The sequence below is a fragment of the Mustelus asterias genome, chromosome 15 (genome assembly GCF_964213995.1).
Source record: "Mustelus asterias chromosome 15, sMusAst1.hap1.1, whole genome shotgun sequence".
NCBI lineage: Eukaryota > Metazoa > Chordata > Chondrichthyes > Carcharhiniformes > Triakidae > Mustelus > Mustelus asterias.
This window is the reverse complement of record NC_135815.1, coordinates 32,039,736-32,052,601: the sequence shown is the minus strand read 5'-3', so window position 1 is coordinate 32,052,601 and position 12,866 is coordinate 32,039,736. Positions and strand designations below refer to the sequence as shown.

The 12,866-nt window shown below is 45.3% G+C and overlaps 1 protein-coding gene across 3 annotated transcripts in view; it reads left to right on the top strand.

Moving 5' to 3' along the window:
• The window catches only part of eml4 (EMAP like 4), a 422,596-nt gene that overhangs the window by 156,471 nt on the left and 253,259 nt on the right, over positions 1 to 12,866 (top strand). The window contains exon 1 of one of the 3 annotated variants that reach the window (XM_078229706.1): positions 12,402 to 12,685. The exons of 1 other annotated variant lie outside the window; for it this stretch is intronic. In XM_078229706.1, the coding sequence (XP_078085832.1) occupies positions 12,661 to 12,685 (25 nt within the window). In that variant the 5' untranslated portion in view covers positions 12,402 to 12,660. Of the gene's footprint in view, positions 1 to 12,401; positions 12,686 to 12,866 lie in introns of those variants that run through there. One more of the 3 variants, XM_078229708.1, reaches the window with a different exon arrangement.

Here is a 12,866-nt window from a genome sequence, read left to right as displayed (position 1 = left end):
ATGCTCGATATCTCTTAGCCACTCGACGGCGGCAGCCCGGCGAAACGACGGAACAGTACGCGTGCGAGCTCCTACAGCTAGCCAGGGGCTGTAACTGCAAAGCAGTGTCGGCAGATCAGAACATGAACGACCTCGCTCGAGATGCGTTTGTGGCGGGAATCGGCTCGTCTTAGATCCGCCTTCGGCTGTTGGAGCAAGGTAACCTCGATCTCACTAAGTCCATAGAGCTAGCGGATGCGCTAGAAACGGCCTCCAAAAGTCTGGCGATGTACCCCGACGACCACGTGGAGACAGCGTGGCAGGGGCAGTCACAGACCCCACTTCATTCAGCGGGACCGAAAAACTGCGTGATTGCGTTCCCACCCTCGGGCCTGACGACGGCAGCAGCTCCAGGCGGCCCGCGGTGTTACTTCTGTGGGGGAGTGAAGCACCCTCGGCAGCGATGTCCCGCTAAAGCGGTGTTGTGCTCCGCCTGCGGCAAGAAGGGGCATTATTCGAAGGTATGCCGATCCAAACTTCCATCCAGGAACAGCAGTGCGGCGTGTGACTCCCCGGAGCCGGTTTCCTCGTCGTCGGCATCGTCAAGGGCTGCTTCCACGTGCGAGGCCAGGACGTCGCCATTCCAGACGACGGAGTCGCAAGAGACGCACGACCACCAGGGGCCGCTGGTTTTGGCGCCATCGCCCACATGCGACCTATGGGGGCAGCCATTTTGGTCGACACCGACCGCGAATGACCAGCAGGGGTCGCCATCATCCATCTCAGCTGCCTGCAGTGGCACCCACGAACCAATGGTGGCGTCGATCATCCTGGACCAGGCAAAGCCTCACAGACTCGACAAGTCCATGATGGACATACAGGTAAACAAACGCACGATTTATTGTCTGTTTGACAGCGGGAGCACGGAGAGCTTCATTCACCCAGACGCCGTGAAGCGGTGTGGCCTCCGGATTCAGCCTGTCAAGCAGACAATTTCAATGGCGTCAAGGTCCCGGTCTGTCACCGTGCTAGGGAGTTGCGTGGTAAATCTGACGGTGCAGGGCACGGTTTACGAGAGCTTCAAGCTCCTAGTGTTACCGCACCTTTGCGCGCCAATACTCCTAGGACTAAATTTCATGGTCCACTTGAAGAGTGTAACCCTACAGTACGGTGGGCCACTCCCTCCGCTTTCAGTGGGAGACTCGCAGCCTCTAAATTGCCCAACGCGCTCCATCTGTAGCCTCTCGACGCTTAAGATTACCACACCCTCTTTATTCCAGAATCTCGTGCCAGGCTGCAAGCCCATCGCGACTAAGAGCAGGCGTTACAGCACTGAGGATCGGATCTTCATTCGATCTGAGGTTCAGCGGCTCCTCAAGGAAGGGATCATACAACCTAGCGCTAGTCCTTGGAGAGTGCAGGTCGTGGTGGTCAAGAGTGGGAACAAACCCCGGATGGTCATAGACTATAGTCAGACCATTAACAGATACACGCAGCTGGATGCGTATCCCCTCCCGCGCATATCTGACATGGTCAACCAAATTGCGCAGTACCGGGTGTTCTCCACCATCGACCTAAAGTCTGCTTACCACCAGCTCCCCATTCGCCCAGAGGACCGACAATACACGGCTTTAGAGGCGGATGGTCGCTTGTACCATTTTCTAAGGGTTCCTTTTGGTGTCACGAATGGGGTCTCGGTCTTCCAGCGTGCTATGGACCGAATGGTGGACCATAACGGACTGCGGGCTACCTTCCCGTACCTGGATAACGTCACCATCTGCGGCCATGACCAGCAGGACCACGATGCCAACCTTCTTAGATTCCTACGCACTGCATCTCGCCTGAATCTGACCTACAACAGGGAGAAGTGTGTATTTCGCACGCGCCGCCTAGCTATCCTCGGATACGTGGTGGAAAATGGGGTCATTGGCCCTGATCCAGACTGTATGCGTCCCCTCCTCGAACTTCCCCTGCCCACTAGCGTAAAAGCACTGAGAAGATGCTTAGGCTTCTTCTCTTACTACGCACAGTGGGTTCCCAATTACGCGGACAAAGCCCGTCCGCTCATCAAGTCTACCTCTTTTCCCCTAGCACCAGAGGCTCGTTTGGCCTTTGAAAAACTAAAAGCCGACATCGCGAAAGCCACGATGCATGCTATCGATGAGTCCATCCCCTTCCAGGTGGAGAGTGATGCATCGGATTTCGCCCTGGCCGCCACACTTAACCATGCGGGCAGGCCCGTCGCCTTTTTCTCTCGCACCCTCCAAGGCCCCGAAATTCGACATTCGGCGGTGGAAAAGGAGGCCCAGGCCATTGTGAAGGCCGTCCAGCATTGGCGCCATTACTTGGCGGGAAAACGGTTCACTCTGCTCACGGACCAGTGGTCCGTGGCGTTCATGTTCAATAACACGTTACGGGGCAAGATCAAGAACGATAAGATCTTGAGGTGGAGAATCGAACTCTCCACCTATAATTACGACATCATATATCGTCCAGGGAAACTCAACGAGCCCTCAGATGCCCTGTCGCGTGGAACATGCGCTAGTATGCAGGAGAATCGATTGCAGGCTCTCCACAATGACCTCTGCCATCCGGGGGTCACTCGGCTCTTCCACTTCATAAAAGCCCGGAATCTACCCTACTCGGTGGAGGATGTCAGGTCTATAACCAGAAGCTGCCGGGTATGCGCGGAATGCAAACCGCACTTCTACCGACCTGACAGGGCACAACTCGTTAAGGCCACTCGTCCATTCGAAAGACTGAGTGTAGATTTTAAGGGCCCCCTTCCCTCGACAGATCGGAACGTGTACTTCCTCAATGTGGTTGATGAGTACTCACGATTCCCCTTTGTCATTCCTTGTTCCGATATGACCGCTGCCACGGTTATCAAGGCATTTCGTGATCTTTTCACCCTGTTCGGGTACCCCTGTTACATGCATAGCGATAGGGGCTCGTCGTTCATGAGCGATGACTTGAGGCAATTCCTGCTCTCATACGGAATTGCCTCTAGTAGAACCACGAGCTACAACCCAAGGGGTAACGGACAGGTTGAACGTGAGAATGCTACAGTCTGGAAGGCTGTCTTACTGGCGTTGAAGTCTAAAGGCCTTCCAGTCTCCCGTTGGCAAGAGGTGCTCCCTGATGCGCTCCACTCCATACGCTCACTCCTGTGTACGGCAACCAACGCTACTCCCCATGAGACTGTTTTCATTCCCTCGGAAGTCTTCCTCTGGGACCTCATTACCGTCTTGGTTGACGTACTCAGGACATGTCCTCCTGCGGCGACATGTTAGGACCCGCAAGTCCCACCCTTTGGTTGAACAGGTCCATCTCCTCCACGCCAACCCTCAGTATGCCTATGTGGCATACCCTGACGGGCGAGAGGACACGGTCTCGATTCGAGACCTGGAGCCAGCAGGGGGCTTGGAAACCCCTGTCGCTCCCATACCTCCTGTTAGAGACCCCCCAACTATTGTTTCCCCTCCTGACACGGTGCGGGACCATCACTTAACCCTTTTACTCCCGTGTACAGCTTGCCTGAGTCCAGGAGATGGTCGCCACTTCAAGGCGTGCCCGAGTTCATCGCGAGTGCCTACACCGGTGTCATCGCCGGTGTTGAGGAGGTCACAACGACGGTGCGGTCCCCCAGACCATCTGAACTTATCGATTGATGAACAATTGTTCTGTGTTTTGTACCCCGCCGGCCTTTGTTTTCAAAGGAGGGGTGAATGTGGTGAACCATTGTTGGTTCCCACCAGGTAGTGCTGAGCCAGGGTCTGGCCAGTACTATGAGTCTGTATATATGTTACTGTTGGGGTTAGGGTTGGGCTGTTCTACATGTTACTGTTGGGGTTAGGGTTGGGCTGTTCTACCTGTAATATAGTTCTTATGGTACATCCCAGTCGGGCTCCGCCTCCTGGGAGAGGTATAAAGGTCACTGCTCTGTCTGGGACCCTTTAGTCTGGGATCGTGTATTATATATGGTAGCTCTATTGTTGCTCTATTTCCCCGAGTACCTCTAGCCTCGTGAGTTATATCGCGCATCAGGTGCTTGACACTTCCCCCGTATTATATGAGAGAGCTCGGAGATGGTTGGGATGCTGGTGGGATGGGCACCCACCTCATTTTATGTGTCCTCCCCCACCCCCACCCTCCACCCCTGACCCCCAAGGGAAATACGCCCACCATGGGCATGTAAAATTCAGCCCATGCAGTGCCAAAAACGTTTATTAATTACATTTTAACTTTTTATTTAAATTAAAATTTATTTAGTTAAGAACATACTGAATTTATGTTGCTTTTGTTGACTATTGTTAAATGAAGTAAATTAACAATGGTTTCATTCATTTATAGAAACGTGGTACTTCTTTTAATATGTTGAAACTCAAGTTATTATATAATTCATTATTACTGAGATTTCGATTTGGAGAGAGGTAATCACGGAGGGTGTCAATATTTTTGGAGGCAGCATGTGGCTAAAATAATCCTCCTTACACAGTGCCCACTGTCTCAAAAGGTATTTTCTTATAATTGCCAGCTTCAGCATAAATTGAATGTTTATTGTCAGGAAAATTCAGCAATCTTAGATAAAGAACTGCTGGAAACCTTGAATGAGGCTCACGTCAGAAGTCATCAAAATGATGAGTTGGCAATGCTGGATGCCTCAAGGCATCTTGAATATTATCTAAACACTTTTCCTGCACAGTTTGAGCATTGCTCATGAGTAGATGAAGATCAGGCCCTAGGGAATATCACAAGCATGTAGCTTTTAAAGGACTGCCGTTGAAAGTTAAAGCATTGTGACCATGTGAAGGTAGGTTCATGATGATGATATTATGCATTGTAACCTTTGAAAAATGCTTCCGTCAATACTCTGAGTAGGGAAAAAATAAGAATTAAAGGACATTAAATGTGGAGATATGTAAAACTTTTAAAACATGCAGTGATTTTCCCAGTGTCAGATGTGCAGATTCTGACTGAAGCAGGTGCAAAGGTGATTGTCCTGTTAGGAACTATAAAGCCCCTTCTCGTGAGGATAACAGGAGGTTATACACTATTCAGTCTGTACAGTACTAAACTTGACATCAGATGTAGGAAAGGAAAACTTATTTTAGGCAACTCAGTAAGAGCAAAGGAGGGGGGTAAAAGAAGTGGTTGATAAATTCTAAAGGAATGGTAGATACATATAGTTGCGAAGAATCTGACTCTGTGGCCAAATGATGAAGTAATGCAGCATCTGAAACCGTGTATTTGGTTGCTGGAAAAGTGGATGTGCTGCTCATGAGGTAAATGCAAACAAGACTTTCCTCATGGCACTAAGTGGCACAGTCCACAGAGTACAGTCATGCAATATACCTGGCTGGAAGTGGTATTGGGCCCTGTATCTCGAAACAGATGTGGAGGTCGGCGATACAGCATAAGGAAGCTGCTAAGTAACAGCCATTTAGCAGGTAGATGACCCAAGTATGCTCATCACAAAGAGCTGTGTACCAATATCTTACACATTTATTGCTGGCTCATCCAAGCCCTCACATCTTTCATTGCTTTTCATTAAAAGGTTACAGTGCAGAATGATTAAAGTGTATAATTAATCACACATTGCGCTTCAATGTGTTACAATGATTTTATATGTGAAATCTCTTAAGTCACTAGTGTCAACTTGAAGGTACACCCTGTTGGAATATGGGCCCTCCTGAAACCGATAGACTGCAGAAGTTGGGGTAGTTTTCCTTAGAGAAGAGAACATTGAGAGATGTTCAAAATCAGGCCATCATGTCTGTGCTGTCTCTTGGCAAAAGGAACAAAACTAGCTCCAATCCCCTCTCCTTCCACTGTACTGCATTTTAAAAAATTTCCAGGTGCTTATCCAATTCCCTTTTCAAAGCCATGATTGAATCTGCCTCCACCACATTCTCAAGTGGCACAGTCCAGATCATAACAACTCGTTGCATAATTTTTTTCTTCTCATGCTGCTGTTGGTTCTTTTGTCAATCACCTTAAATTGGTGTCCTTGTGACCTCGACTTTTTTGCTGATGGGAACAGTTTCTCTCTATCTAGACTTTTTTATGATTTTGAATACCTCTAACACCTCTCAATGTTCTCTTCTCTAAGGGCACAGTAAAAACTCTCACAACACCAGGTTAAAGTCCAACAGGTTTATTTGGAATCACGAACTTTTGGAGTGCTGCTCCTTCATCAGGTGAGTGAGGAAGGAGCTGCGTTCTGAAAGCTTGTGATTCCAAATAAACCTGTTGGACTTTAACCTGGTGTTGTGAGACTTCTTACTGTGCCCACCCCAGTCCAACGCTGGCATCTCCACATCATCTTCTCTAAGGAAAACTACCCCAACTTCTTCAATTTATCAATTTCAGGAAGGTCTATATTCCAACAGGGTGTACCTCCAAGCTGACATAGAGACTTAAAAGCATTTCACATATAAAATCATTGAAACACGTTGTAGCACAATGTGTGGTTAATTACTGAATCACAAAATTGATAAAGCGAATTCAATAAAAGTACATATGAATTTTAAGAAGGTGCTCAACAAGGTGTCTCACAAAAATCTCTTACAAATTCAGGCAAGTAAAAATTCAAGTAGGTGGAGAAATTTGCAGCAGGGTTAGAAAGCTGATTTATGACAGAAAAATTAAGGAATGGAGTTAATTTTGCTCAGATTAAAAAATGATTCAAAGCTATGTACTTGGAACACCGCTTCAGTATGTATAGATAACTTGGTCTTGACCACAGGGAATATCCACTGATGACAAAATTAGTGAGTTTGGCACACATAAACACAGATTGTTTAAAACTTTAGGAAAACGCAAACAGATTGGAAGATTGACAAATAGATTGCAGATCCAATTCAATTTGGAGAAATCTGCAGTAATATGTTTTGGGAGAAGAAGCAAAATGAATGAGTATACACAAAATCGAAACATTCAATAGAGGTTCAGAATGGCATTGGGATTCAAATATATAATCCTGGAAAATGCAAATGCAGGTCAGTAAAGACATAAAAGATCAATAATATGTAGGTTTATAAAAAGAAGCGTAAAGAAGTAGCAATAAATCTATAAAATATTGATGAGAGCACTCTATTGTGTGCAGCTTTTGGGCACTTGCACGTAGAATGTCTCTTAAAGGCATGTCTCTTAAAGATACCAGATGTTCATCAGGATGACACCAGGGATGAGAACCTATAGTTGTGACAAAAGGCATGTAATGGTCACCCAGAATATCCCGAGAACTTGCAAAACATTATAGGGACCCAAGAATGGTGCAAATTAAGGAAAGAAGTTAAGCTTTAGGTGACTTTCACCATTAATTATGTCACTCCATACTTCCCTTGCCCTCTGTATACACAATTATAAGGTGCCTTATGTCCAAAGCCCATTCAATTTATGAGATTGTTTTCAGAATTTAAATGACCCATTTTATCACTACTCACAGTGCTCGACCTCACTGGTCATGAACACAATAAATGTATCTTTATAATAAAACAAGTATGTCTGCTCCGATAACCCTAATTTACTTCTTAATCATAATTGCTTCAGTCAGTTACAAGTAAATTGATGGTACACATATTTGGGAAAAAGCATTTCAAACCATTGACTTAGAGAAATGTCAACATGTCATTATTTAAATTTGGTTGGCTGGAAAGATTTATTTGTTCATTCATGGGATGAGGGCGCCGCTGACTACTCCAGCATTTATTGCCCATCCTTAATTGCCCTTGAAGTTGGTGGTGAGCTGCCTTCTTGAACTGCTGCAGTCCATATGGTGTAGGTGCACCCACAATGCTGATAGAGAGGGAGTTTGAGGATTTTGACCCAGTGGCAGTGAAGTAATGGCAATATATTTCCAAGTCAGGATACTGAGTGACTTAGAGAAGCATTTGCAGGTGGTGGCATTCCTAGATGTGTGCTGCCCTTGTCCTTCCAGTTGGTAGTGGTTGTGGGTTTGAAGCTGATGTTGAAGGAGCTTTGATGAGTTCCTGCAGTACATCTTGTAGACAGAACACATTTCTGCACACAATACTATGTAGAGTACTCTCATCAATATCTTATAAATTTATTGCTACCTCTTTAAGTTTGTACTTTCTGCTTCTATTTATAAACCTACATATTATTGATCTTTCATGTCTTTACTGACCTGCATTTACATTTTCCAGGATTATATATTTGAATCCCTATGCCACTCTGAACATCTATTGAATGTTTCCATTTTGTGTATACTCATTCATTTTGCTTCTTCTCCCAAAACATATTACTGCAGATTTCTCCAAATTGAATTGGATCTGCCAATCTTCCAATCTGTTTGCATTTTCCTAAATTGGTCATGGATGGAGTGAATGTTTGTGGATAGGGGGCCAATTAAACGGGCTGCTTTGTCCTGGACGGTGTCAAGATTCTTGAGTATTGTTAGAGCTGCGCTCACCCAGGCAAGTGGAGAGTATCCTATCACACTTCTGACTTGTGCCTTGTAGATGGTGTACAGGAATTTGTGCGTCAGAAAGCGAGTTACTCACCTCAGGATTCCTAGCCTCTGACCGACTTTTGTAGCCACATTGTTTATATGGCTAGGCCAGTTCAGTTTCCGGTCAATCTTCAGTCTCATTCAAAAACAGAATTTTTCAAATTACAGATCTAACATTAGTTTCCTTAGCCTAAGTTACACCCACAGAGTCCATGACAATAACAATCAATAATTATGTTATTCTTAAATTATCAGTAAATATAACCACAGAACTAAATCAGCACAGAATTGCTACAGTGAAGGGGGCCATTCGGCCCATCGTGTCTGCTCCTGCTCTCTCACTGAACAGCTTACCTTGTGCCATTCCCCACAAAGCCCTGTATATTCTTCCTTTTCAGATAACAGTATAATTCCCTTTTGAATGCTTCAATTTAATCTGCCTCTGCCACACTCTCAGCAGTACATTCCAATCCCTAACCCAGTGGTTCCCAAAGGGTGCGGCGTGCCACACTGGTGCGGCGAGAGAGGATGGCAAGTGTGGCTGGAAGATTCAAGGACAATCAAAGAAACATTTAAACATGGTTTAAACAAGCATTGTTTTATACTTTCTCGGTGTCCCATGATCATATTATAAAGTAGTTGTGTTCTATGTTATGAATCAAGCACTGCTAGGAGTTGTTTTTTATTGTTTTTGAATGTATTTCTTATCAATACAAAATTCGGAGTGGCACGAGCAAATTTTTATTCCGAAAGTGCAGCCCAGTGAAAAATGTTTGAGAACCACTGCCCTAACCACTTGCTGTGAAACAACTTTTAACTCATATCACTTTTGTTTTTAACAATGACTTTAAATCTGTTCCTTCCTGGTCTCAATCCTTTCACGAATTGAAACATTTTCCTTATCTACTGTGTCCAGACCATTCATGATTTGAATGCCTCTTTCAAATCTCCCCTCAACTTTCTTTTCTGTAAGAAAAACCGTCCTAACTTCTCTAATTTATTTTCATCACAGAAGTTCCTCATCCCTGGAACCATTCTTATGAATCTTTCCCGCACCCTCTTTAATGCCTTTACATTCTTCCTAAAGTGTGACATCCAGGACTGGATGTAATACATGACCTGGTGCAGAACCAATGACTTATACAATTTCGATATTACCTCCTTGTTCTTCTTTTCTATGCCCTGTTAATAAAACCCAGAATATTGTATTGTATGTATTATTAACTTTCAATCTGTTCTGCCACCATCAACAACTTATGCACATATATACCCAGGTCCCTCTGATCTTGCAACCCTTTAGCGTTCATAGAATCCCTATAGTGCAGAAGGAGGCCATTTGACCCAATGCATCTGCACTGTCTCTCTGCCAGAGCATCCCACCCAGGCCCTATCCCTGTAACCCCACATATTTACCCCACTAATCCCCCTAACCTACACATCTTGAGACACTAAGGGGCAATTTAATTTGGCCAGTCTACCTAACCCACACATCTTTGGACTGTGGGAAGAAACTGGAGTACCCGGAGAAACCCAAGCAGACATGGAAGAATGTGAAAACTCCACACAGACAATCACCCTAGGCTGGAATCAAACCCGGGTCCCAGGTGCTTTGAGGCAGGAGTGCTAACCAGTGTGCCACCATGTCGTCGTTTATTTTATATTACCATGATAATGTTGATAATGTTATATTGTTGCAATAATTGTTGTCACAGTGTTGTCACTTGGACCCTGATCAAACTGTACTTTATGGACTAGTTTGAACTGCAACTTTCAGTAATAGAGAAAATGCTGCAGAATAATAAAATCAGTGGTGTTATATCATTTAGAACTCATCAGACGCAATGGCACCAATTTACAAGACAGTTCCCAGTAATCTGGGTAAATTGTTAATGCCCATCTTCTGTATAAACTGGGAGATTCTGTCACAGATATGAAAAATAAACCATTGCTCATCACCAGCAAGAACACAAAATAATAATTTAACAGTTATTCTTGTTTAAGAAGATGGGAACTGAAGAAGCCACAGTTTAGATGGCTGGTCCAGTTCAGCTTTTGGTCAATAGTTCTGAGGAAGAGTCATACGTATTCTACTCAAAATATTAATTGTTTCACTCTCCGCAGAAGCTGCTGAGTATTTCCAGAAATTTCTGTTATATTTCAGATTTCCAACACTGCATTTTTCTTGTATTTAAGAAAATAAGTGTTGCATATAAAAATATATTTGTGAGAAATTTAACTTAAAAAGACACCTTAAAGATATTCTTGAAAAAGGTTCTCAGCTGTGGCTCAGTGGATAATAGTCTTGCCTTTCAGTCAAAAGGTTCTGGGTTCAAGTCCTGTGCCAAAATGTGCAAAAATCAAGGTTTATACTCCAGTGCAATACTAAAGGAATGCTGCACTGTCAGATGTGCTACCTTACAGATAAGATTTAAAACAAAACTTTATTTCTCTAATTGTGTTGTATAAAACACCCCATTCTACAATTCATCTGAAGAGGAGTGGAGTTCTCCATGGTGTCTTGGCCAATATTTATCCCTTAATCAACATTACCAAAAAGAGATTATCAAATCCTTACATCACTTTCATAAACAAAAAGAGAAATGTTGGAAAGTCTCAGCAGGATCCTGACTCAATGTTGGCTCTATTCTTTCTCCACAGATACCGGATATCACTTAGCTTTTTTTTAACCTTTAGGTACTTTTATTTCCAACCAAAAAAAACAATTTAAACTAAATCCAATTCATGGTCCCCACGTCAGGAACAAACAAGATCCAAACTGACAGGATGAGAAATTGCACCCCATGCCAGGTTGTGGAAGTTTGCTGTGTGCAAATTAACTGCCTTGTCTCTGACCTAACAGTGACTATACACTTCAAAAGTAATTCACTTGCCTTAAGACATCCGGTGAATGTGCAAAGTTGTGCATAGACTGAGGTGATTTGCATGGTGGCACAGTGGTTAGCATTGCTGCCTTGCAGCACCGGGGACCCGGGTTTGATTCCTGGCTTGGCTCGGGCGGCACGGTAGCAGTGGTTAGCACTGTTGCTTCACAGCTCCAGGGACCTGGGTTCGATCCCCGGCTTGGGTCACTGTCTGTGGTGGAGTTTGCACATTCTCCTCGTGTCTGCGTGGGTTTCCTCCGGGTGCTCCGGTTTCCTCCCACAGTCCAAAGATGTGCAGTTTAGGTTGATTGGCCATGCTAAAAATTGCCTTTAGTGTCCTGAGATGCGTAGGTTAGAGGGATTAGTGGGTGAATATGGGGGTAGGGCCTGGGTGGGATTGTGGTTGGTGCAGACTCAATGGGCCGAATGGCCTCTTTCTGTACTGTAGGGTTTCTATGATGATTATCTGTGCGGAGTCTGCATGTTCTCCAGGTGTCTGTGTGGGTTTCCTCTGGGTGCTCCAGTTTCCTCCCACAGTCTGAACGATGCGCTGGTTAGGTACATTGGCCGTGCTAAATTCTCCCTCAGTGTACCCGAACAGGTGCCGGAGTGTGGCGGCTAGGGGATTTTCACAGTAACTTCATTGCAGTGTTCATGGTTCCCAAAGGGTGTGGCGTGCCACACTGGTGTTAAGTCTTAACACAAAGAGAGATGACATGAAATCTGGAAACTTCTACGGGTTTCTATACATGAATGTTTAAATGTTTCTTTGATTGTCCTTGAATCTTCCCGCCGTCCTCTGTCGCCGCACCAGTGTGGCGCGCTGCACCCTTTGGGAATTTGGGAATAAATGAACTTTTCCAGCATTTTTCTCTTTTGGTTTCAGATTCCAGCATCCGCAGTAATTTTGCTTTTAAATAAATAAACTTTATACCGATTGTTAGAAGTGGAGTCCGAGGAAGGAAACAAAACTACAACACCCAGCAGGCATTGGGAGCAGGCGAGCGCACGCGCAGTCCGCAGCCCGGTGGCGGGGACGGTGGCCGGCGAGGGGGGCGGGGAGCGAGCGAGCGCGGTTTGAAAGTCGGGTTTCGAAAGGGAGGGAGGGAAATGCGAGTGACTTGACGAACATCAGGCAGCGAGTGAGGTTGAGGCTGAGAGAGGGTTTGCCATCGAGTGCGAATCGTGAACGCCGTGTCCGGGGAGGGCACGGAGAAAAAAAGAGAGGAAGAATTTAAATCGAGGCAAATAAATAACAGAAGCGAGCGGGACGCACACAGTACGAAGCACAGCCGCACGGTTAAGCCTCCCTCCCTGCGCGAGATGGACGGTTTCGCCGGCAGTTTGGGTGAGTTATTTGAAAAAAAAAAGAAAAAAAAATCACACACACACAAGCCGCGAAGAAATGGCTGAGGTAAACTGTGTGGGCTCGAGTAAAAAGCTGAGGGAAAGGCAGGAGCCCGGGACACGGTTCTCCTCATAACTTGGTGTCATTTTTTTAAACCCCCCCCCCATCTAATTTAGTGCTG